Source organism: Vulpes lagopus, chromosome 3, assembly GCF_018345385.1.
Source record: "Vulpes lagopus strain Blue_001 chromosome 3, ASM1834538v1, whole genome shotgun sequence".
Classification (NCBI taxonomy): Eukaryota; Metazoa; Chordata; class Mammalia; order Carnivora; family Canidae; genus Vulpes; species Vulpes lagopus.
The window spans coordinates 150,963,835-150,989,254 of record NC_054826.1 but is presented as its reverse complement, the minus strand read 5'-3'; the positions used below and the strand labels follow the sequence as shown (position 1 = coordinate 150,989,254).

The window sequence follows — 25,420 nt, the reverse complement described above, 5'->3', positions numbered from 1 at the left end:
TGCAAAAACCATCTGTGTAGTCAAACATATTGTAGCCATACCCTCTTCAAAGTCAGTTGAAGTTCAGGCAGGCGTTTTGCTTTCATTGTCCTTGGAAGTCAAATTCTGTTGTCAACAAGCTCACATATCTGCAATACATCATACTATTTGGTATGAGCTAATAAGGGTATTTCAAAGTATTTATGATGTGCAGGTAATGGAAAAAGTGGAGGAAAAATTCTGTAATAAATCTGAAACATGAGAGATGATTGATTTTTTAGATAGATCATAAGTAGGTTTTTCAGAAAGTTCAATGAAATCATAAAGACTGGGGTACATACTGCATGATTCCATTAACATGAAATATCCAGAAGAGGCAAATCCAGAGACATTAGAAAACAGATTATTGGTTGCCTAGGGCTGGTGGTGCAGGGAGAATTGGGCAGTGACTGCTAATGGGTACAGGGTTTCTTTCTGGGTGAAGAAAATGTTCTAAAATTAATGTGACAGCTACACAACTCTGTCAGTATAATAACCACTGAACTGTACATTTTAAAGAGTGAATTTTATGGTATGTGAATTAGATCCCAACAGTTTTTCTTAAAAAATGAAGACACAATCAGTCTGAACTAGTTGAGACAGACTACTGAAAACATCCTTGGGGACTCTCAGGATTGCCTAGAAGATACGTTATTTGGGAATGAGTGGCTCCATCCTCACCCAGTAGGAGGAGCTGCTCTCCAGTTCAGTTTTCCATAAAACTAGTGATTTCCACCCCCCCAGGCGGAGAAAAGGGAGGATCAATTCTATGATCAATTCTTCACTTACCACAAAATCTGCACTAGCATAATAAGTAATGGAAAACTTATTAATTTCAACGTTCTATTCTTCTGGCAGTTCAACATTACAATAAATATTAGCTGTTCAACTTGACTTTGCTCCTAAAACAATGTAGTTAAACTAAGTAATACCTACTTTTAAATTTTTTCTGTATTATTTCTCCTCTCACTTAACTTCCCAATAAACATTTCATTTCATTCTATTTATTTATTTATTTACTTACTTACTTACTATTCATGAGAGACACAGAGAAAGAGAGACAGAGACTTAGGTGGAGGGAGAAGCAGACTCCCTGGGGAGCATGATGTGGGACTCAACCCCAAGGCCCGGGGATCACAACCCCAGCCAAAGGCAGACACTCAACCACTGAGTCACCCAGGTGTCCCTTCATTTCATTCTTAATTCTCTTGTCTAGACAGATATCATTTATTTATTTTCTATCCTTCTTAGATATTGACCATTGGGTCATCAATTTCTGAAATAATTCCTATTAAACCTAGATATACTTACCTGTATATGAAATATAGCACAATTAATGCCACAAAAAAAGCATTATTATATCTATCTACGTAATGGACATTTATTTTCTTTTAAAAAACATCATACCAATGTTTTTATGTTGTTGAATATGTCATGTGTTTACTATTTATCAGTTATTTCATTTCTAGTAATTACATGCATGATTTTTTTTTTTAAATGCAGGAGAGGTTCTGTGTTCCTTTAATTAGGAACCTAAATGTTTGCAGTCACAAGTCTCCATTGTCAAAAACTGATCTTAAAGGATTGGTTGTGAAACATGGAACAATAGTGAGAAAACACTTTGCCTTTGAATTTAGAATACAAAAGATAAGTTTCTATAGTTTTTTTTTCCACTTGAGAGAATTTGCTATAATATAAAATACTAAATTTTCTCTCACATTTACCTAGTAGAAAATTATAACCATTAATTTAAATCAAATTGTGCTTTCTTAGGAATACCTTTATTCCTGCCAAAGGATTTATTAATCATTTTCTGGGATTATCATCCATAGGGAAGCTTGAGTTTTGCTTTCTTGCCCAATTTGCCAATTTCATCAATGTAATAACTGTCTACTAGTGGGCAAGCCAGAGTCTCATTGTTTGTTCTGTGTTGTGCATAATTCTCTTTCTTACATTTTAATCATTTTGATGAGTTATAAAATTTTATTTTATGAAGAATATGACATTTCAGGGATTTCATTTGATCTCTTCAAGTCATGAATAATGTTCTTGCTCCTTTCCACTGTTTGATCAGTACAATGGACTGGCTTCCATGACTTCCTATGATTCCGACCTCCTGCTGCTGCTATTCATGCTTTTGTGTGATACCCACCCTTTGAATGAGGGTGTGCCTATGATCTGCTTATTCTAACAGAATATAGAACAGGTGATGGGATGTCACCAATATGATTACATTATACTATATAAGATTCCATCTTAGCAGCCTGGAGCTAAAAACTTTCCTTGCGAGCTTTTTAAAATAAGCAGCTATAATGGAGATGCCCAAATGGCAGGGAATTGTGAGTGAGCTCTAGGAACTATGGTCAACCCATAGGACCTAAATCTATAGCCAAGACCTGGTCTATAGCCATAAGCCAACAAAAGGTCTAGGGGTTCAATTCTATAGCCTTGAAGAAATGAGGTTTTCTCACAACATGAATGAAGCTGGAAGTGAACTCTTCCCTAGCCAAGCCTCCAGATGATCGTGCAGCCCGCTGACATTTTGACTGTAGGCTTGTGACCCTAAGCAGAAATTTTATAGTTACTTAAAACTTTAAAAATTTAATCTAATTAAATATCTATATTTTAAAAGTTTCCTCATTTTGGTATTTCATATTCAACTAGTTCCAAATGCAAAGAATTTTTATCATTCTTCATGAATTTTGTGTTTGTAATTATTAAATGCAAATTTAGGAGTAATATAAATTGTTTAAGAATGCAAAATATTTCAGTTTCTAGGTGCAGCTGTTGCAAATACTGCACTAACTCTATTCCCTTTGAAACCATAAATCCTAACACAAAAAGAAGGAAGAAAATAGAAGTCTGCATTATCAGGAAACAGTACTTCATTATACAGGATTCTATTGCATTCGTACTGAAAGAATTAGATAAGTTAATTAATTCATCTTTCCTCTTATCTAAGTGCTTCTGCTGCCTGACCAAATCCTCGCCACAATCTTGAGCAGTTTCTATCTCTATTTTTGGCAGTGACACCATCTACAAAGCTTCATGACGTTCGGACATGAGATTATAGGCCACAGATACAAAGAATTTCCCTGAGGCCTAAAGACATTAAATTGTGATAGCCAGCCTCAAAGATGGACCCCCATGATTCTCACTTCCTGATATTAATGCCTTTGTGTAGTATGCTCTCATTTTGAATCATGATTCACCTATATGACTAACAGAATATTGAAGTACAGTGTATCTTCTGGGGTAGGTCATAAAGGGCACTACACCTTCTACATTGCTGTCATGGACTATGGTGCAAGCCAACAACCATGCTGTGAAGACATTCAAGTTCTATGTGGAGAGGTCTCCATGAATAGGCAATGAGGCCTGCCAGCATCTAGCACCAACATGGCTGGCCTGCAAGTGAGCCACCTTAAAAGCTGATCCTCCAACCCCAGTCAAGCCTTCAGATGATAGTAGTATTGCCCAAAATCTTAACTGTAACCTCATGAGAAACCCTATGCTAGACCCACCCAAATAAAGTATTTCCAAATTCTCAACCCACAAAAAACTCTGAAAAATAATATATGGTTATTGTTGTTTTAAATCACTAACTTGGAGTAACTTGTTTTATAGCAATAGATAATACATGGCAATAAGAGTGGTCTAAATTACAGGTCATATTGCACCAATGCTAAGTGCTGGATCCTAAGTGACATGGGCACTTATGTGTTTTGTTTTTAATATATTTATGTATTTGTGATGTACAGGGTCCTCAAAAGTATAGTACCCAGATCAAGTTTCTCTCTTGCCTGGAACCTAACAGTGGTACTGTCAATCAAACATAGTAGTTTCATAACACTAAGAACTATTCTAGACTTGGTATGCCTAAATATGTGCATGGTATTAATATTTTAGAGGATAGATACTATACTTGGTAGTATACCTAAATGTCTTGAAACAGTGGGAAACTTATTGCTTAGAGAGTCTAGTAAAATGATTATTTTCCTAATTCTACAAAGAAATTAGAAAAATACTGCATATAAAATAATTAGGAAAGTATGAGGACCAAAATAACCATAAATACTAATGACTACATTTATAGAATTTTAAAAAACAAAAGTAATGCAAAATTTTTCTGTTAAAGGCCACAGTTAACTATGAATATACTTTGCTAAAAAAAAAAAAAAAGAATATACTTTGCTCTTTTCAGAGAACAATGGTTTAGAAATAGCATATTCAATTTAAAGTAATGATAAATAAAAATTATCATAAAAGACACATACACTAAGTAGGCATTATCAACAAAAATAGAAATACAACTTTTTCTAAGACTAAGCAATAAAAAGAGAAGATCAACTAACTTGTCTTAGCTTAGAAACACTAAAAATAAAACCTGGTAATTACCTCTGCACCTTTTAAACATGAATATATATTACCACAAAATTGTGATATTTTTAAATCCTTCAAAAAGAAAGTATAATTACTATAGGAAAAGGCGAGAGTGTGAAGTACTCTGTGTAGATTCAGTTTCTTCCACTTTCTTTTCCTCACAGGTTGGATAATTTGATCCATACTTCAAGGGTCAACCATGTTCTGTTAGTTGAAACTAATTTTAAACTTAGGTAAGAATTTAAAGACTTTTAGCCCAATTCTCAGAGACTTAGCTTCAAGTCAGGCTTACTGTTTACCTAGTTATGATTGGGACCCCAGTTCTCACATTCAAATTCTTGCTTTGTTCTTAAAGCCTAGTTACCATTTTATACCCCGGTTGTGGAAATTGCAATCTGCTGCCTTCTTGTGTCCATGAAGCAATTTTGGTATACAACATGTTCTATCCCTCGATCATAAGGGCCCCACCTTATTCTTGTCATTTTTCCTCACTGAGAACCCAAGCCAAGCCTCATGGCCATATTTACACTCACATTCCTGATTTTGATAACTTACAGGACTCTTGAGTTTTCCTTTACATTATCTGCCCTAAAAACAACTGCCTGTCTGAATTTCCACCTGTTAGTTTTATAATCTCTAAGAAATCATGCTCTGCCTGGACGTCTCCCAAATTATCAGCTATAGTTCATTGGGTATCTCTCTTTTCTATTTATCCCAACCTGGAAGGTAGGTTTAATTCAAAGTCCTGATCTCTTCCATACATCTTGTTAAGCTATTGTAAGCCAAATATAGTCACTACAGACTAAAACTAGTAAGTTAAAATCAGAAAATACATTTTTCTGAAAGAGACAGAATCACTTAAAAGTTAATAACATTTTTTTCAGAATGCTCTAGCAACAGTAGTACTTTATCTATAATCGAATTAACCACAATCTTTTCCTCGAACAAAGGAAGCACTGTCTCCAAATTCTTGATAAAATGTATGTATCTGAGACCTATTGTGCAACACGTATTTAAGACTGTCTTGGGCTAAGGATAGAAACTAATAACAGATGTCTAACAGAAGGATTTTATATTCTGAAATTCTAACACTGGAGTTAGAAGCCAAAATACAGTTTACTTTAAATAGACTCTTCTAACAGAAAGATGTATGAGAAAAGAGGAGGAGGCACTCCTTTCTATAGTTAGAAAAGTAAACATCCCTGAAGTCTAGGTGCCTTAAGGGTGTTATTTTGTCTGCCATTCTAAGGCAGACAATAAGGCATATTTTGATTTTCATAGGAAGAAAACTGAGTACACTTTTTCTTTGTCAAACTTTAATGTAAAATGATTTGATTATTTATAATTTATTCCTATCAGGTCTGAAAAACCCCTTCAAAAATCTCTATATTTTGACAACAATTTTCTAGGTGTTATTGAGAATAAATTCCAGCTCCAATTTCATGTTTATCTTCAATCCCAACAAGTCAGTTCTGGCATAAATATTTTAGATTTGTGGAGTCATATAAATTTGCATAACTAAGTACAACAAAGAGACTAGTGATTAAATCAATCTGGGAGCCATGTAAAATGCTTTTTTTTTTTTTTTAAACAACTATAGAACTTCCTGACTGTGGCATTACAGAATGAAGTTTGAAATCTTTGCATTAAAAAAAGAAGCTGCTTACAATTAGGTAATACTTATAAAATCTGATGTTAACAAATACATATGAAACCTCTCCCTGCCTTCTCTCTTTTTAAATAGCTTTCTTTTTTCCATTATAAATTGGTGGATGACTTATGCTTTTAAAGAATCTGGCTCATCCAATATGTTCCAAGAAGCTTTTCCAATAAAGACAGTAAAAGCATATAAAATAGAAAGGTAGTTCTATGGTATTTAAGAGTCTTGACCAATAAGGATGGTCTAGTACTTTGTTTTTATCAGAGATCTCTTCAGAAAGAACTTGAGATAAATTCAAGCTATATACATAGACTGCATAAAGAATGGATGAATGGCACTTAGAGCTCTGTGGCTGTCTTCTAATATTAACTGACAGTAATGATTTTGTTCCGAGAGGGAAGGAAGGAAATAGGTAAGAATTATAATATCTTAATACCCAAAAGCATAAGTACAGAAATATTGACTAATATCTGACTGATCACATGAGATCTTTAAAAATAATTAACGATTATTAGTAAATACCTTATACTAAGATCTTGAAACAAAAAAATAGTTTATACTACAGGGAAGAAAAAACTTCTCAAAGGCCAATGACATAAGACCAAAGGACAAATAAACTTGTTAATATAACTACTTTTACATACTCTAATCCTAAAATAAACCAAACTCCCACCAAAATTAGTTTTCTTTTCCTGCTTGAAAAAACAAAAACACATTGTGTTATAAACATCAATCTGTAAACACTGGATAAATACAATGTTTCATTTTGGGGAAAAGTTTTCAAGGAAGTAAGATTTAAAATGAAAAATCTTTTAAGTGAAACGTTAAATTTAAAAATAGCAGTATGAGGCTAAAGACTAAATAACTCTTGAACAACCAAAATAGTATGTTATTTTGAAATGTTTCCATTTTCAAAAGAGTTCATATAATATTTATACTCTCTAGGAGAAGATATCTCTTACTTGTAAGTCTATCATTTTATTAAAAAAAAATACAGAAATAACTAAGGAAGCTGATTCACAACAACTTAATTCCATGCTTAGTGTTTTTTCAGGAAAATAAGTGATGATTTAGCCAGCAGTAGGAGCATATGATTGATAGCAAAAGTTTTCCAAGCCTAAGCTTAGTAATGTTACCAACTCACTGAACAACTTTGGACAGTACTCTTACTACTCCCTCTATGTTTCTGCATACTATACACCTAAAATTATATGTTATGTCTCTATATAAGAGACACACATATATATTAATATTTTGGTCAACTTCATATCAAACACACAGCTTTAGTACACAAATTAGAAACCAACTCAGTACTGCAAAGAAGCTCATCTTGATTAATATTTAGAAGGAACTGAACTTGTCTTTTGAAGCTTTCTATGTCTATTTTGACTTTCAAAGTGTCTCGTATCATCCATAATACAGAAAGTGAAGTAATTTATTTTACCAGCTTCTGGCCTTAATTTCAGAGACTTTAAAAACCTGTGTAAAATATTACATAAAACTTAAGGAGTTATCCAAAAAGAATTATTAGTTTTCTACAAATTACATTATAAAAATTACTTCAAACTGAAACATATTCTATGTTCATAAGATCGCATATCTCCATCTACCTAAAATTTGAAAAAATGAGCTAATTTAATACAAAAGAAGAATAATCAGATTAATTAAAGGAAAGTGATGATTATAATACATCTAAAGTACATCAGATATCATTCATACTCATGAGAGTATATGAAATAACATGAGATCTATATAGGAGTATCCTAATAAAGCATGAATCCACATTTCTAAACAATTCTGAAGTCGGCTGAAAACTGGAAGTAACTGTCTTTGACACATGCATACCCAAAAGTTTTTTAGATACAAGTATTTTCAGATTTTAATATTTCCAGGTTTCTGTTACATTCTTTCAGATATATAGGTTTCTGTCCTCTCCTTTATGGTGGGCTAGAATAGCTTTAGCTCTGCCTTAGTATTTGAGTATCTACTTCATATGTAGTAACAGATAGTATACATAATTTAATAAATTGACAAGAAAAAATGGCCAAATTTGTTTTCTACACACTTAATATTTTCTACATCAGAGAGTGGAAACATCATTTAAAGATATTTTTCTTTTACTATTATTAAAACAGTACTAAGTAATCATTTTTCCCATGGAATTTTAATCATCTAATTTGAAATACAAGTGTCCCATAATGCATAATATCCCATGCTAATACATTTGCCCTGACTTAATGTCAAAGCTATTTGAAGATGATTTTACTTATAATAAACAGAACATAGGGGAGCATTTATACATAAGATACACTTCTAAAATAGTGTCTGAGGTCAGCCTTGGCATAATTTGACTTGTGGCTGTAACTGTATCTTACTTTAATACTGTGATTTCCTCATAAACGTGGCCAAATCATTTTGCGGTAAAAACAAAAGTATGTATAGCATACATGACATATTATAGCACCAGACAGATTTTCTACTATAAACACTATTTAGGAAAAATGAGGTACATATGTTTTTCAAATATAATTTTCCTAAGGATCTGAATCTGTGAGAAGGGCATATGTTTTTAAAGCAATAAAAATATACAAATTTTGTAATGTAAAGGACAGTATAATCAATCCAGTAATCATTCTATTCATTATTTTCCCACAGTTTTCTTGAACTTCTCTTTTTAATTCAATAGCATCTGTTGGATAATTTTTACTAGGGAGTAAAAAAACCAGAAGTTATCTATAAATTTCCATGGATAATTTTAGAGTTCATGGTGGAGCAGGAAACTGGAAATTGCCTATACATTTCCAAGATAAATTAATATTTATATAAAACCAGCCATATTAATAAATGAAGTTAGTAGCAATGTAAGTGATGTATCACAGGAGCTTTGGGAAAACACTCTATTTTTTCAACAACACCTAAAATTGCACCATTGCAGATTATTTATTTTGTCTTAAACTACACTTAACATATAATTACTAATAAATAACGTAACAGTTGAACCATTGGAAATAATTCATATGATACTATAAATTTATTCATTTTTTTCACTGATGTCATATTTTGATAGGAAAAGGACGAAAAAAATAAAGATGAAGAATGGAGAAGACAAGAATAGAGGAGATAAATTTCACCTACTCTCAATTTTGAGAACTCTGCATATTTAGATTAAATATTTGCACATGATAATTAGAGAGGTATTTCTGTTTGGAGTGTGTGTATGAGGGCTTAAACAGAAAGAAATAACATAACATTTTGTAGTATAAGAGTGTAATTAAATGAGATGGCATACAAAATATTTATCAGAGTGCCTAAGCGTTAAAAATGCAGATGGTGGGACGCCTGGGTGGCTCAGGGGTTAAAGCGTCTGCCTTCGGCCCAGGGCGTAATCCTGGAGACCCAGAATCGAGTCCCATGTCGGGCTCCCTGCATGGAGTCTGCTTCTCCCTCTGCCTGTGTCTCTGCCTCTCTCTCTCTCTCTCTCTGTGTCTCTCATGAATAAATAAATAAAATCTTAAAAAAAAATGCAGATGGTGATGGTGACAATTTCTGTGGTTAGAAGTGATAGAAGATTAGCTCTACAGTTGAATATAAATGTAAGAAGACAAAATGGTTTATTTATTTTCAATTTCTTGACAGTCTATTAAGCTTATCTTAATAAACTGAAATCTTTAAAGTGAAACTTTAAATTCTACATCTACCACCATTATCTATAAGATTCTGAGCATGTCTTTGAACATCACTAAGCCTCATTCTCCTCACCTATATAATGGTGACATTAATACCTATTCTAATCTACCTTCTAGAAATACTACAAAGTTCAAGAACAAATGCTTTAAAAGGAAGAGTATGGTGAGGTCTGTAATCTTTTATAATTATCATCAAGGCTTTATTTATATACACCAAAATTTTAGAAAAGTTGTTACAAAAAAACCAATTTCCTTCCTCATAGACTAGAGAATACAGTGTAGCACAGAAAGTGTTACCCTACAAATACCTATGGATAACAGTAAAAACAACACAAGCGAAAAGGATGTGGCTAGTTAGCTACACTAATTTAACCAAGATAACATGAGGATGCTTCCCTGAACCACAGTTTTCATATTTGTTAAATGATAGGGGTATAAAGATGATGTCAAAATTTCCTCCCATCTCTGAAATTATTATATTCTCTGGCAAAATTCACTTTCCTTGATTTTTTTTAATCTGAAAATATAAAAAGCTAAAAACATAAAAAATATAGCTTCTGAGCTAGTATTTGAAGCAGGCATTTTTAAAACCTATAGAATATGAGAGTGAATAGTGCTATCATTATTGTTTTAAACTGTTCATATATTTTCTGTGACATTTTAATTCCTTATCCTATGGATAAAAGTCTCTTCCACTGGTCTATTAAATGGGTTAGGAGCGTTAAATTTCATATTTTTTTTATTTTTAGTTTTTAAATTTCATATTTTTTAAATCTAATTTTTCCTTCACAGTCTCAGGTCTTATTTGATAGACTGTTAAGGTAGCAAAATTTAAATTCTGTTGAATGAGATAGATCATTTACAACAAGAACAACTACATTTATATTTGTATAGGTGAGAAATATGCACATAATTAGACTATATTTCCCTGAACTGAACCTCAAAAAATAAAAGTTGAATTACCTGTCTTCCCTTAAGACCCTTCTTTCCCCGGATCCCAGGAACACCCTAGAATATGTAAAAGTCAAAAATTAACATTTGTTGAATAAATGAATGAGATAGATATTACAGATCTTTTTTTTTTCTCAAACATCAGTTAATGAAGTATGATGAAGAGAAAAATGAATTGTTTGTTAAACTGGTATGACATTCAGAGAAGCTTTAATATATTAAATTAACTAAAGTATCTACTTTTCTCCTTCATAACAGAATCCTGATTTTATTCTGAAATGCATCCTATCTGTATTTCTAAATGGAGTCCTGACATTCCTCTGGTGATAGTTATTAGCCCAGAGGTGGGCACACAACCAAAGCTGGCACAACCAGATAAATAGGAAGGTCTTACTTTTCCAACACCTAAGGGATAATTACCTCTTCTCTGTCTCCCTATCTTTCTGGCTGCACATAAATGAAAGCACACTTAGCCCTCGCACTGTCAATTCTGCAATTGTATAGGAAATCTGCCTTAGTGTAAAGCTACCATGAGGCAAGGCAAAGCAGAGAGATGATATCACTATGCTCAACATCATATTGTGCCTAAATCCCACCTAACCTATAGATTTCTGGTCTTGTAGGAAGCAGTAGGGCATGGTACTTAAACACTCAAGCTTTGGAGCAAGAACATCTGTGTTCAGATCCTGGCTCTTATTACCTGTATATAGTCTTAGACAAATCTTTCTCTCTGTATGCCTCATTTTTTTTCATCTATAGTGAGAAAAATAATAATAGTACCTATCTCACTATTTGTGAGCATTAGAGAAATTAATTCATATAAAGTATTTGCATAGTGTCTTGCCTATATATAACTATCCAGTATATTGTTTGCTATTATCATTACCATCATTATTAAAAATTTCCTCATTTTTAAGCCAGTTTGAGTTGGGATTTTCTGTTATTTGCAGTCCAAAATATCCTCATGGATATAATCACCTTGAGACTTAGAATTACTTAGAAGCCTTAGAGTCTAAGGAATCTGCTAGAATTATGTAGCTTGGGAGTTATAGTATATACAGGTAAGTTAGATGATATCATTAGTTGAACTAATCCATCCACTTTTAGTTCAACAGTGTTTGATAAAGACTCATCTAATGTCTTATCAAAATAGTATGGTGAGCAATAGGATTCATTTCATCAAGACTACACATTTTTACATAATATAGCCCACCTTTTTTCAAAAAGTAAGGTAATTATTTTTCATAATTTTAGTAGCTCACTAAATCTCAGTAGGAAACCTAAGGATAATACAGACAAAATTATATAATCACTTTGTCATAGATATAGATACAGACATAGATATAGATATAGATATAGATATAGATATAGGTATAGATACACACATATACCTATTACTGACTCTCAGGAAGGAATTTTTCTATTTGTTTTCAGGAGTGATTAGCATTATACTCTTTTTGCCTGTCTTCTCTATGTCTCTTTTCTACTCTCTTCTCTAAACATACACATTTTACATTATCCATAGTTATATTATTCATAGCTATATCATTCATAGTTTTAATGAAAATGTTGAGGTAGCCAAATATTAGGACATGTTACACATGATAGCCATAATACCACAAAATGGTCTTACATTTTGACTTGAGACAGGTCTTAATATTTCCACAGAGACTGGCCAAAACTAGTGAACATGATTGCAAGCAGTGTGCCTAATGATGGTCAGTGATGCGATCCTTAAGTTCAAGATGATAACATTTTGCAAGGACTTAAATTTGCTCTATTTATTACATCATTAACTAGAAATAAGATCAAGAAAGTATTATATCTTGAGTAGCATATATCTGCTGCTCAAGATATATGTATATATGTATACTGAGATATACAGCAGTATATACTCCTTTGGTCAAGGAGGAGCAGTTCAATTCTTTGCATGATAGATTGGAAACATGATCTATGAGTCTGCTGTATCACATGGCAATTAAGTAGCATAGGTGCAGGATCACACTGAAGATATTTTTGCAAGTGAAAGAAACGACTTGTATATTCATCAAGGGAAAATCTTCACCTCATCTCTCCAAAGAAGACCAGACATTTTGATTGTCACTACAGCACATTTAAACTGAATATTTCATCTCTGTCAGGAAGTTCACAAGTGATTACAAGAAAATGTGGTATAATTTACTCAAACTATATATTTGAAAATTTCATCTAGCAAAGAACAATCTGGTTTACTTTCACTTGCAAAAACCAGTTTCCAGAAATGAAGAAGAAAACTCTGGCCTGAATAGTATACCTACAATAATAGATAGCACTGAATGCTAAATTTTGATATGACTATTTTCAAATCTAATATTGCTCAATTCTATTTTTTCAATGAATACTGACAGTAAAATTAAAGAATACAAATAGAAAACAATGAACTGCTTACAACACCAAAAACTAAACATGATGAAGTTGGAATGCTAAAACTCTGTACCTATTTGATTAACTGTTTTAAGACCAATCATTTTGCAAAGATTCTATCTTTATTCACAAGTACCTTTAATTACAGTAAGTATCTGTCTCATACCCACATTTATGGACAGCTCTATTCCATTATGAAATTAAACAAAAAATATATCTTCTGAGGCTGAACTTTTTTTACTATATGTTGTACTGTAAAACACAAGACCTGTCAAGAGTTCATACTTAAAGATTAATGAACTATAAAATATAATTTTCATAATTAGATGTTTTACCATTTCAATTTGTGTTTTTTAAAAATTGAATTTAAAATAGCTAACCATACATGTTCATGTTTGTATTACCTTACTTCCTTAAAACAAAATTCAGTAAAATACTAGGGAGTCTAACTAATTTCTGGTAGGTGATTTTTCATAAAACTGGCTTGCTTCACTCAGTAAGATGAAGTGAATGTGAGCTTACAACCCTGTTGAACTATCATAAGCATATTACTTTAGAAATAATATTTGAAGGAAATGGACTTACTCTTTCTCCTTCAGGTCCCAGTTGTCCTACTTCTCCAGGAGAGCCAATAAAACCCTTAAAGTAAGCAAATAATCTTTATTTTATTTGAACATTTACCCTATAAGTAATTCCAAATACAGATCATACATTTTTTTCATAATAATATCAAACTCTAAGACTTAACAGAATAAATAACTTCCCCTTTACCTTATCACCTTCCTTCCAGAAGTTACAATCTTTTCATTAAAAAAAAAAAAAAAAGTAGAGATCATAACGTAAGACACAGTGACCAGTGAAAATCCAGACCGAATCCTTTCCTTTGTTGAATTTTATAGTGGGCAGAAAATATATAATTAACTAAAATACAAGGCTGAATGGAAGTATCAAAAGATACAAAGTAGCACAGAGGGAGAAGAGATTCATTCCAAAGTAGCAAGAGGTAAAGGCAATAAAATGTTTAGAAAAAGACTGGCACTTGAGATAGGCTAACAGAGTAGGTCAAATCCTGACAAGCAGAGGATGGAGAAAGAAAACTCCAAGCAGAACAATTACGGTGAGTGGAAACAGAGAACTTCAGGGAGTGTTTGTAAATGGGAACGGATAGCATTATACCTGTAAGACGCTTTAGCGAAGAGCAAAGATCCAATGTACCTCAAAGAAGATTCCAACTGGTATGACAACAAGGGACACATATAAATAGCAGTGCAAGGTATTTTATCCTAATACACTTCAGTTATATTTCTGTGGTAAATAATAACTTTTTCAATTTAAAAGATAAAGTATATGATAGTTTGGAGACTAGATTAAGGAGACCTTCAAATTTCAAGCTAAGAATTTTAGGCAACTGGAAGCTACTGCCTTTAGGGGATTGTGGTAGTGCCCTAAGATTAGGTTGTATTTCTAAAATGTTAATCTGTTGACAGGATATAGAATACATCTGAGACAAGAAACAATGAATGTAGGAAAACCTGTTAGATGCTCTTTCAATGGTCCAAATTTGAAGGAATATGAGCCTGGATTATCGATTCAAAAAACATTATTTAAGTGCCTATTATGTGCCAGAAACTGCAATTAAAAGATGAATATGAAAGTCAGTGCGCTCAAGAAGTTCATGGTTTTTTAGGAAAAAGGGTCAAACAACTAAATCATTGTAATATCATATGATAATTATAATATGATTATGTAATATATTATGTGATAAATACAAAATCAACAGAAACTTTGGAGGCAGAGTGACCAACATTGCCCAGAGGGAAGATTTAGGAAAGCTTTATAGAGGAGGCAACATTTGAGCAGCATTAATAATGTACTACTATTCATTCAATCAATAGGAATGACATGACATGGCATTTATATAGAATTGCAAATAGCTGTATGTGGATGATAGGTAACCAGTGGGGTTAAAGGGTAGCAATGGCCACATCAAGGAAAGTCTTTTGTGTAATGATGGAAAGTCTAGAATTTATACTGTGAGCCATTAAAAAAAATATTTAGGCATAGTTTTGATACAATCAAATTTGCAGCCTATACAATTCACTAGGTTTACTATGGAGCAACTGGTCTTTGTATCGGTCTCTATAAAGATTGAGGCAAAGATGACACTAAGGTTTATGGCTGGACGGTAAGCAAATGGTAACCACTGATAGAAATATAGAAAACAAAAGGGAATGCTATTTGGTAGAAAGAGGAGAAGTTCTTTTGGTCATTTTGAGTTTACAGTGTTGATGAGGTATCCAAATGTAATTATCTTGGCAGGGAATTGGAAATGTGACACTTATAGAAAGAGTTTATAGAGAGATAAGGTTTGTAAGACAGGTATGCTGGAGGCCTTTCAGGTAAACTAGAGCTCTGAGGAGAAAACAAAAAGAAAAATTATCACTAAACTAGAGAGAGGTTGAAATGGAGGTGGTTTTGAAATGCAGAATCATTTTATGGATACAGAGAAAAGTCCAAGTGAAAGGGAATTTGAAGGACAGATACAAAAGGCCATTTTAACTAATTTCTATAAAGGCTATTTTAATCAGAGAATGGGTGACCTTTCAAGAGTGAATGCTTTCATAATAATATACATTAAGGAAGAATTCAGATTTTTAAAAAATTATTTATTTGAGAGAGACAGAGAGAGAGAGAAAGCAAAAACAGGGGGAGCTGCAGAGGAAGAGAAGGGGTCCCTGGCATCATGACCTGAGCCAAAGGCAGACACTTAACTGACAGAGCCACCCAGGCACCTGAAGAATTGATATTTTTTTTTAAAAAAGTAAATGTCATTTGTAGAAGCAGAACAGCATTACTCACAATAGCCAAAAGGTGGAAGCAACTCAAATGCTTAACAGATGGATAGATAAACAAAATATGGAATATACATACAATTGAATATTATTCAGTCTTAAAAGGGAAGGAAATTCTGACACGTGCTACCGCATGAATAAACCCTGAAGACAATCATGCTAAGAGAAATAAGCCAGTCACAAAAAGATAGATATTGTATGATACCACTTAAATGAAATACACAGAATAGTCAAGTTTATAGAGACAGAAAGCAGAATGGTTGCCTGAAGTTGGGAGGAAGTGAGAATGAGGAGTTACTACTTAAAGGATATAGAGATGGAATTTGGGAAGATGAAAAAGTTCTGAGGATGGATGGTGGTAATGGCTGCACAACAATGTGAATGTACTTCATGCCTCTTGCTATGGACTGAATTCATATGTTGAAGTGTAGTCACCAGTGTGATGGTATTTCAAGGTGAGCTCTTTGGGAGGTAATTAGGGCATGAGGGTAGAGCCCTCATGAACGGGTTTAGTGCCCCTAGAAGAAGAGATATGAGAAAGATGATTGCTATCTCAGCTATGTAATGATAAAAAAGGCAACTGTCTACAGGACATGAAGCAGGCTGTCACCAGATGCTGGATCTGCTAGTGCCTTGACCTTGAACTTCTCAGACTCTAGAACTGTGTGAGGGGACCCCAACAGGGAGCTCCATCTTCAGAACAAGATCTGAGGCAAAATCAAGGGTCGGACACTTAACTGACTGAACCACGCAGGCGCCTCTCAAAAAAGTATTTTAGATAATACAAAGCATAGGTGTAGATTCTGGAAAATAACTATTAAAAATAAAGAATTTTAAAAATAAAAATTCCAGTTTACTTTTTCTAATTTTTCCTAGACTAGCTTTAATTTTAATTTGTAGCACACTATGTAAGATATCACAGTAATTTTTTTTTAATTCCCTTAATGATTAAAAGTGACTAAACTTGGGATGCCTGGGTGGCTCAGCAGTTGAGCGTCTGCCTTCAGGTCAGGGTATGATCCCAGAATCCCAGGATCGAGTCGGGCTACCTACATGGAGCCTGCTTCTCCCTCTGCCTGTGTCTCTGCCTCTCTCTCTCGCTCTCTCTCTCTCTCTGTCTCTAATGAATAAATAAATAAAAATCCTTAAAATAAATAAATAAATAAATTTTTAAAAATGTCTAAACTCTTTAGTGGTTTGGAAGTGCAATGGTGTATTCTTGATATGATAAGCTTATTTTCTTCTTTGCAGATATTTTTTTTCTCCAGATAGTTTTTGTATCATATTATCTCAGCCTTGAAATTAATATGAATTTTTTTGACTCTTCATATTTTTATCATGATTTCTTAGGTCTATATATGTTCATATATAAATTGTGCTACAACTGTATATAGAGTCCATTCTAACCTACCAGACATTATGCTAGGAGCCAGAAAATAATAGAAAAGAATGATGTAAAACCTACTACTGTTAAGACTGCTCTCTGTGACCATTAAAAATGAAAGTATCTATTGGACAAATGTCCTTTTCAGGCTAAACTGGCATTACATTCAAAGTTCTTGTGGACGTGTGAAACTGATACCTATTTTATATATTTCATTCTACTTTTATACAAGCATGCTTACAAAAGGATGAAAATGGTTACTTACTCGTACACCTTTAGGACCTGGATTACCTTCTGGTCCAGCTAAACCCTAGTGTGAACAAAAGACGTCATCATCATCATGCTATAATATTTTAAAAGCATTGTTTATAAATAAAATAAAATAAGATATAAAGAAATATCATTTTTACAAGTATAAAATTCAGAACTAGGTATACTTAATGAAGATTATATATGTTCAAGGAGTTTTAGAATTTCAGAACCAAAGAGGCACTATATATATAATCTCTACAAAAATATATTTTAATCACCTAAATAAGGTAAATTAGCACACATTATAAGATACAAAAAAAATAATTTTAATTAAACTATTTCTCATTGGAAAACCATGTTCTTTTTAAAACACATCTAATTAACTTATCTAAAATATATTCCCATAATTTAAAAAATACATTTTTAATTTCTGATCAATGTCCATATGCTTGAGTATTTTTATATGTTTCTGATAATACAAATCATCACTTGGTAGTAAGACTCTAATATACAATACTCTCCGTGTATTTTTAAGACCTAAAATATGGGATTTTGTTAACTATAGATTACTTTTTGACATTTTCACTTCCCTCATTCTTGAGAATAAAAAAGGTATTACAACTATAGTTTTCCAGTATGCTAAATGAATAATTAATTTCAAGAGTAAGTCTTCAATTCATGAAAACCTATGAAAGAAAATTTGTTCTATTATTAGTCTACATGAAATAAATAAAATTATAAATTAGAAAAAAATAAATATGAAATGTTTAGAGTAAATTTTCAAAACTGTATTACAAAGGCTTGAATTCATTTCAAATAAAAGCATTTGGTGGTGGTATACATGCCAAACTGTGTCTCAAGTTTTTATAACTGTGCTATTAAAAAACAATGCTTGTTATACAATCTTAACTCTTACCATTACTTCATTTTAGTGAGTGAAAGTATTGTAGAATCCATAGCAGGATTGTTTTAAAATTTTATTTGACCCTTGGGCATTTTAATTTTGAAGGTTCCACTGTATCACATCATACCTGTTTAGAAACCCCACTCCCACTTTAAACAAACCTCTCTACAGTAATATTTTTGAAGGATTTTTACAATTTTAATTTTAAAACTATTTTGCCATGAGTAATTCATTATTCAATAAAAATAAGCCAATTATTATTTGAACTTTAACTCTGAAAATCAGAACATACAATGCATTAATGAAAAGGAACATAAAAGGAAAATGTAAATATAGTTACCTCACCTGCCTGCCAGGGTAACCACGTGAACCAATATTACCAGTGAATCCTGGAATTCCCTGAAATAAAAAATAAAATAAATAAAACAATACAACAAAACCAAAAGAAGCCCAAGGAAGCAAATTTGGCACAATTATAATACTCAAGTTTATAAAAAAAATTTTCCCCCATAAAAGTACTAAGGGTCCTGCACATTGTTTATCTGACTGAAATCACCTATATGAAATAAAAATGAGCCAAAATTGGACAGCCTGGGTAGCTCAGTGGTTGAGCATTGCCTTTAGTTCAGGGTGTGAACCTGGGGTCTTGAGACTGAGTTCCACATCGGGCTCCCTGAGAGGAGCCTGCTTCTCCCTCTGCCTATTCTCTGCCTCTCTCTGTGTTTCTCTCATGAATAAATAAATAAAATCCTAAAAAAAAAAAAAAAAAGAAAGAAAGAAAAGAAAAGAAAAAAAGAAACAAAGAAAGAAACATGGAGACTCAAAGGCTTAAGAAAGGAAACTTGCAAAAAAAAAAAATAAAATAAAATAAAATAAAATAAAAAAAAAAAGAAAGGAAACTTGCCACAGAACTGGGAGGTCAAATGAGAAGAAAGACTACATTTTGTCTTGACTTTCTTTCATTGATAAATTATTCATTCATTTGTTAGTTTATCCAAAGTCTAGGTCTATTAAATAGTTCTTGAACCAAGAAAATGCCAGAAGAATGTACATTGAACTGCCTTTACTTAACCTCAAATGGTGACAGCCATCATAAATTTATTATAATTTTGTTATTTATTATGTAAATCATTTCCTTCTTATTGTTTGTAAAAGAGATAAAAGACACTAACTAGCCCTTTGCCCTTCTGCCCTGAAGCACACAGAAGAGTGTTTCCTTCAGTAGAAGTATAGAAACACTATAAAACCCCTAAAAATTTGGAAAATCTGCAGAGATAATAAAGGAAAAGGCAAATGGAGGATCATAGATGAAAATTTTTGTCCTCCCATTTTATTAGACATGTAGGCTTCAGATATATCTTTTTTCTACTTTTCTCAGAATCTCTCAATATTGTTCTTTTCTCATTTTTCTCTTCTCTCCCCTTCCTCCAACAATTACCATTTGCTGAGCACTTTTTATGTGCCAATCACTTTATATCTATGAGGTAGATACTATTTTCTCTATTATACATTTGAAGAAAGTAAGATACAGAGAAGTTAAGAAACTTGCCGAAGATATCACAGTTGGTAAGTAGCAGAGCCTGGATATGAATTTAGATAATCGGATGAAAGTTGTCATATGATGCACATACACATACATATACATGTATATGTCCACATACATATAGACATCCATTTATAGACATGACAATGGACAATTTAACACAATATGAATAAAACACTGGCTTTCTGAGGAGCACAGAATAAGATTCTTATTTACAGAGGGAGAGATTTGTCCTATGAATTCCAGAAACCATATTTCTATATTAAATATTACCTTATTAAAATCTGAATAATATAAAATATTTTATTCCCACAATAACATTCATTTAGCACCTATCATATGCCAGGCACTATTTCAAGCATTTTATATGTATTATCTTATTTAATCTGCCTAAACTCTGTAAATTAGGTGTCATTACCCATATTTTACAGATTAAAAAAAATGAGACATAAAGTGTCTGTCACCAGTGGAAAAAAAGCCAGGATTTGAACCAGCATGTCTCATTCCAGAGACCGCCATCCAAGGTTGCTTCCCTAGCATAATTCTGAAGTGTGTGTAATTTCCAATAGTATTCTAGGGAAAGCCCTCTAATTATGAGATTTGCTCCAGTTTATTTACAACAGCTTCCTTTATGCCTCATCCAATTCTGAAATACACAGGCCTATATCCAGACATCCACAAAACCTTATATTTGGGTATGCCAATAGAAAGGAGTAAAATAAATTAAAAGAACTGCTTTTATTCTACAGGTCACTGTCTGGCTAGGGCCAACCACCATGCCTTTCATTCCTCTCCTAGCCAAATCAAGTTAATTGAACTCTATTAAAAAGCAATCTGTCTTAAGACATAAAGGAAATCTGATTTTGAATGAATTTTCACAGAGGGTGTTAAGGCAACATGTAAAGATCTAATACATTCCAGCTGTAAAGATAAACACAAAAGAATTCCACTGGATGGCTAAATTCTGCTATCCTGGAATGGCATAAACATGTCCAAGCCAACCACACCCTAAAATCACTGTGACAACCATAGAAGCTCAAAAGAAACTCAAAGCAAATGCTACAACTTAAAATTCACTATGCACTCAAAAATGGTTAAAAACAAAAAAGTCAGGCCACTTAAATCTATAGATTGAATGCGGGAATTTAGATGCCAAGTTCTTATCTCTAGACCCTAGAGAAATTAGGAATAGGAACCTGCCTCTATCCTACTTCTAACACCAACATTTAAAGCACATGCTCTGAGATAATCAGACTTCATTGAGAATCCCAGCACTGCTACCAAGTAGAATTAGTAAAATAGAATAACAATATCTAGGTCACAGGATTATTGTGTAGACAAAATAGAACAATGTGCAGAAATATATTTAAAAGTGGGAGAAACTGCAACAATTACTGTTCACTCTGAGAACAATAATAAGTATACTAAGAACTGGGTTATAGAGCAATTGTGAGAACACTTATAAGTATTAACACAGTCAATTTTTCATTTACTTGTGAAATACTAGGTTTTCTATATTAGAAACCATACATTTGTGTCAAAGTATTTTCCTTTTTTTTTTTAAGATTTTATTTACTTATTCATGAGAGGCACACACACAGAGAGAGAGAGAGAGAGAGAGGCAGAGACACAGGCACTGGACCAAAGGCAGGTGCCAAACCGCTGAGCTACCCGGGGATCCCCCAAGTATTTTTCTAGAGACTTTTTTTTCTTCCCAGGGACTAAACCTTCCTGCCTTTCTTTTTTCCCCATAAATGATTTTTAGCACTTGTTTGATCTTAAAGAAACCGAGATTGCACTTGTTACAGATACATATATCACCTTACCTGCCATATCTAGTAATTAGTAATCTTGAAAAACTGTACCTCAGGGACTGAACAGAGTGTACTGTCCCACTTAACATGAATGAAAGAGAAAATTAGCTTCATTTCATTTATATCTTTCTCTCAGGGACATACCATCACATGTTTTCCTGGAGCTCTCTTTAGGGCTTCCTGAGGCTCTTTGCTGAATCTCCAATAATGGTGTCTATCACTCTAGTTAGTTTTAATCTCTCACCCTTTTCACTGCTTTATTTATACTGACCTAGTACACACTGTATTGAAGACAAGTGATATGGCTTTTTTTTTTTTCCTATGACATGTGATATATTATTTTCTGGTGGGAGAAAGAATAACATATTAAAAACTAAATAGTTCCCAAACTATTCTGACTTTTAAATATGTGCGTATTTATGTAATGGACAACACCATATGTGTAACTCTGACTTGGTTTTTTATTAAAATTTATTTACATTCCCTTATGCAAGGGTCAGGAAACTTAACAGCTAAGAGTAAGCTTTTGTAAATAGGCAAGCCCCTAAAACTGTATAAAAAATCAAATGTGTGGGGTATCTGGGTGGCTCAGTCTGTTAAGTGTCTGCCTTTGGCTCAGGTCATGTTCCCAGGGTCCTGGGATGGAGCCCTGAGTTAGGCTCTCCACTGAGCAGGGAGCCTGCTTCTTCCTCTCCCTCTGCCTCTCCTGACATTTGTGCTCTCTCTCTCTCTCTATCTCTCTAATAAATAAAATCTTAAAAGAAAAAAATCAAATGTGTGAAAGAAAAAATAAAAACACAAAATAAAAATAAATCAAGTGTGTAGTGTGTTCATGTGTGCATGCATGTGCATGAATATGTGTGTTTTCTGGGGAAAGAGTTCATTGATAACACTCATAAAGGGAATTGTGAACCTCAAAAATTTAAGAACTGCTATTCTGGAACACGTTAGGCAGATAGTTAAAGTCAGTCAGGGATTTGGGGAATAAACAAAAATAAAAACAAATCAATAATATGATCAATTGAAAAGTTTGGCCTGCACTAAACAGAGAAAAAGTCACAGAGAAGAAAATCTTAAATAATAAATGGGTGAAAATAATTTCTCAGTGGAATTCACTAATGTGTCTTTTTTTACTGGAAAAGATACAAGTTTGTTTTTTGTTGTTGTTGTTGTTTTGTTTGTTTTCAAGATACAAGTTTTATAAATAAAGTACTTACTGGTTCACCTCGGGGTCCTGGGAGCCCTGGATAGCCTTTGAGTCCCTGTAAGGTTAAAGGTGAAGACATGCCATGAACAGTAAGCTCATACAAGCTGAAAACTAAACAAAGGTTCTAAGTTGTTTTTTATCCCAACTTTTAGTTTCCTCATCAATGCCTATTTAATTCTTATAATTTATTTCTTATTCATGTTTTTAAGTATTTGAATTATTTATTACTATCAACAAAAATTATAGCATAGTATTGAATAGAGAATAAAAAATAGCATCTTTTACATAAAGCTGGTATCCAGGAATGGGTCTGCTAAATTTTACTGAAGCTTTTTAAAAGTTGGTTTATTTTTTATTTATTTATTTTTAGAAAGGTAAGAGGGTAGGAGGGAGAACGAACGAGAGAATCCTAAGCTGTCTCCATGCCCAGCACAGAGCCCAACACTGGACTCTATCAAGATGCTTTTAGTTTATTAATGCTGAAGCAAAATGCCCTTAGACATAATCTATTTGTAATTACTGAAAAACTAGACCATATTCTGGCAGTTTCTTTAATCCTAATACTGTCATCACACTCCATGACTGACCTAAGAAAAATCAAAGAGCCTGCTGATGGGTCCTATGAAAAAAGAGGTTTTATAGAGCTAAAAAGTTACTATGAAAAAAATTGTTTTCCATATTATAGAACCAAAACCAAAATCAAATCTTTAATCTCCATTATTAACACCCAAAGATATTAAAATAGATAATATCCTTTTTCTTCTACAAAGATCCTCTATAAGCAAAATGAAGAAAGCTAAATGTAGGAACAGGAGGAAAGAGAAAGAAGAAGAAAGGAAGGAAGGAAGGAAGGAAGGAAGGAAGGAAGGAAGGAAAGAAAGAAAGAAAGAAAAAGAGAAAGAAAGAAAGAAAAGAAAGAGAAAGAGAAGAAAAAAAGAAAGAAAAGAAAAGAAAGAAGAAAGAAAGAAAAGAAAGAAAGAAAGAAAGAAAGAAAGAAAGAAAGAAAGAAAGAAAAGAAAGAAAGAGAAAGAGAAAGAAAGACTGGAGTTTGTTTAGCTCTTGTCAACAATCAGTAAATCAACCTACTGTTTACTGTTTACTAGATTTTGATATATACAAAAAAAAAAAACAAAAAAAGTTCCTTTTCTTGAGAACCTCATAGGACTTCGGGGTGCCTGAATGGCTCAGTCCATTTAGTGTCTGACTCTTGGTTTCAGCTCAGGTCATGATCTCTGGGTCATGAGATGGAACCATGCACAGGGCTCTGCATTCAGCAAGGAGTCTGCTTTTCTCCCTCTTCCCCTTTCTCTCACTCATGTGTTCCTGTGTGTGTGCTCTCTCTCCTTCTCTCTCTCAATAAATAAATCTTTTTAAAAAAAGAGAGAGAGAGGGATCCCTGGGTGGCGCAGCGGTTTAGCACCTGCCTTTGGCCCAGGGCGCGATCCTGGAGACCCAGGATCGAATCCCACGTCGGGCTCCCGGTGCATGGAGCCTGCTTCTCCCTCTGCCTATGTCTCTGCCTCTCTCTCTCTCTCTCTCTCTCTCTCTCTCTGTGACTATCATAAATAAATAAATTTAAAAAAAAAAAAAAAAAAAAGAGAGAGAGAGAAAACCTCATAGGATTTTAAGCAAATTATAACTCAAAAACCGAAATCATTTAGAGCTTACAAATATCAAAACTTCGAATTAATATACTGCAAACTGAAGATAAGTTTTTAGAATTTCAGGATATAAAATAATGTAATTAGGGATCCCTGGGTGGCGCAGCGGTTTGGCGCCTGCCTTTGGCCCAGGGCGCGATCCTGGAGATCTGGGATCGAATCCCACGTCAGGCTCCCGGTGCATGGAGCCTGCTTCTCCCTCTGCCTGTGTCTCTGCCTCTCTCTCTCACTGTGTTCCTATCATAAATAAATAAAAATTAAAAAAAAATAAAAATAAAAATAAAAATAAATAAAATAATGTAATTAAAAGGTCATTCAGGATTAATCACTGCAAGTTTTAATAATTTGTATTAATGAATTAGAGGAGGAAGTAATGCTTTGGCTAGACAAAGAGGAAATTAGAAGCTGTGCCTATTTGAAAAACAAGGAAGTGATCTGAACAGCTTCTGAAATGTTAAACTTAAAGCAACAATAAAATGCTGAAGTAAACAGGTCTCTTGGGAACCAGAGAAAAGACCGGAAAAACGAAGAAAACAAGTTTGGAGGCAAAGATTTTTGTGTTATCTCTATGTTATATGTAAGTGTATTAGTAACAATGACGTAACAAAAGGAAAAGACAAGAGGGCAGAGGAAAAGACCTGATCTGTGGGAGCTTGGCCCTTTTGTGCTTAGACTATTAGAAAGAGAACAGAGAAGTGGTTA

The 25,420-nt window shown here is 33.2% G+C and overlaps 1 protein-coding gene across 7 annotated transcripts in view; it reads right to left on the bottom strand.

Annotated features, from left to right (window-relative positions):
- COL24A1 (collagen type XXIV alpha 1 chain) overlaps positions 1-25,420 on the bottom strand; it is a 388,183-nt gene that overhangs the window by 291,838 nt on the left and 70,925 nt on the right. For 6 of the 7 annotated variants that reach the window (XR_005987020.1, XM_041750763.1, XM_041750767.1 and 3 more), the window contains 5 exons: positions 23,068-23,112; positions 18,839-18,892; positions 17,603-17,647; positions 13,687-13,740; positions 10,711-10,755 (listed from right to left, as the gene is read on the bottom strand). Coding sequence is in view for 6 of the 7 variants with exons in the window: in XM_041750763.1 (XP_041606697.1) it covers positions 10,711-10,755; positions 13,687-13,740; positions 17,603-17,647; positions 18,839-18,892; positions 23,068-23,112 (243 nt within the window). In the remaining variant the exon portion in view is untranslated. The remainder of the gene's footprint in view (positions 1-10,710; positions 10,756-13,686; positions 13,741-17,602; positions 17,648-18,838; positions 18,893-23,067; positions 23,113-25,420) is intronic. The other variant, XM_041750766.1, reaches the window with a different exon arrangement.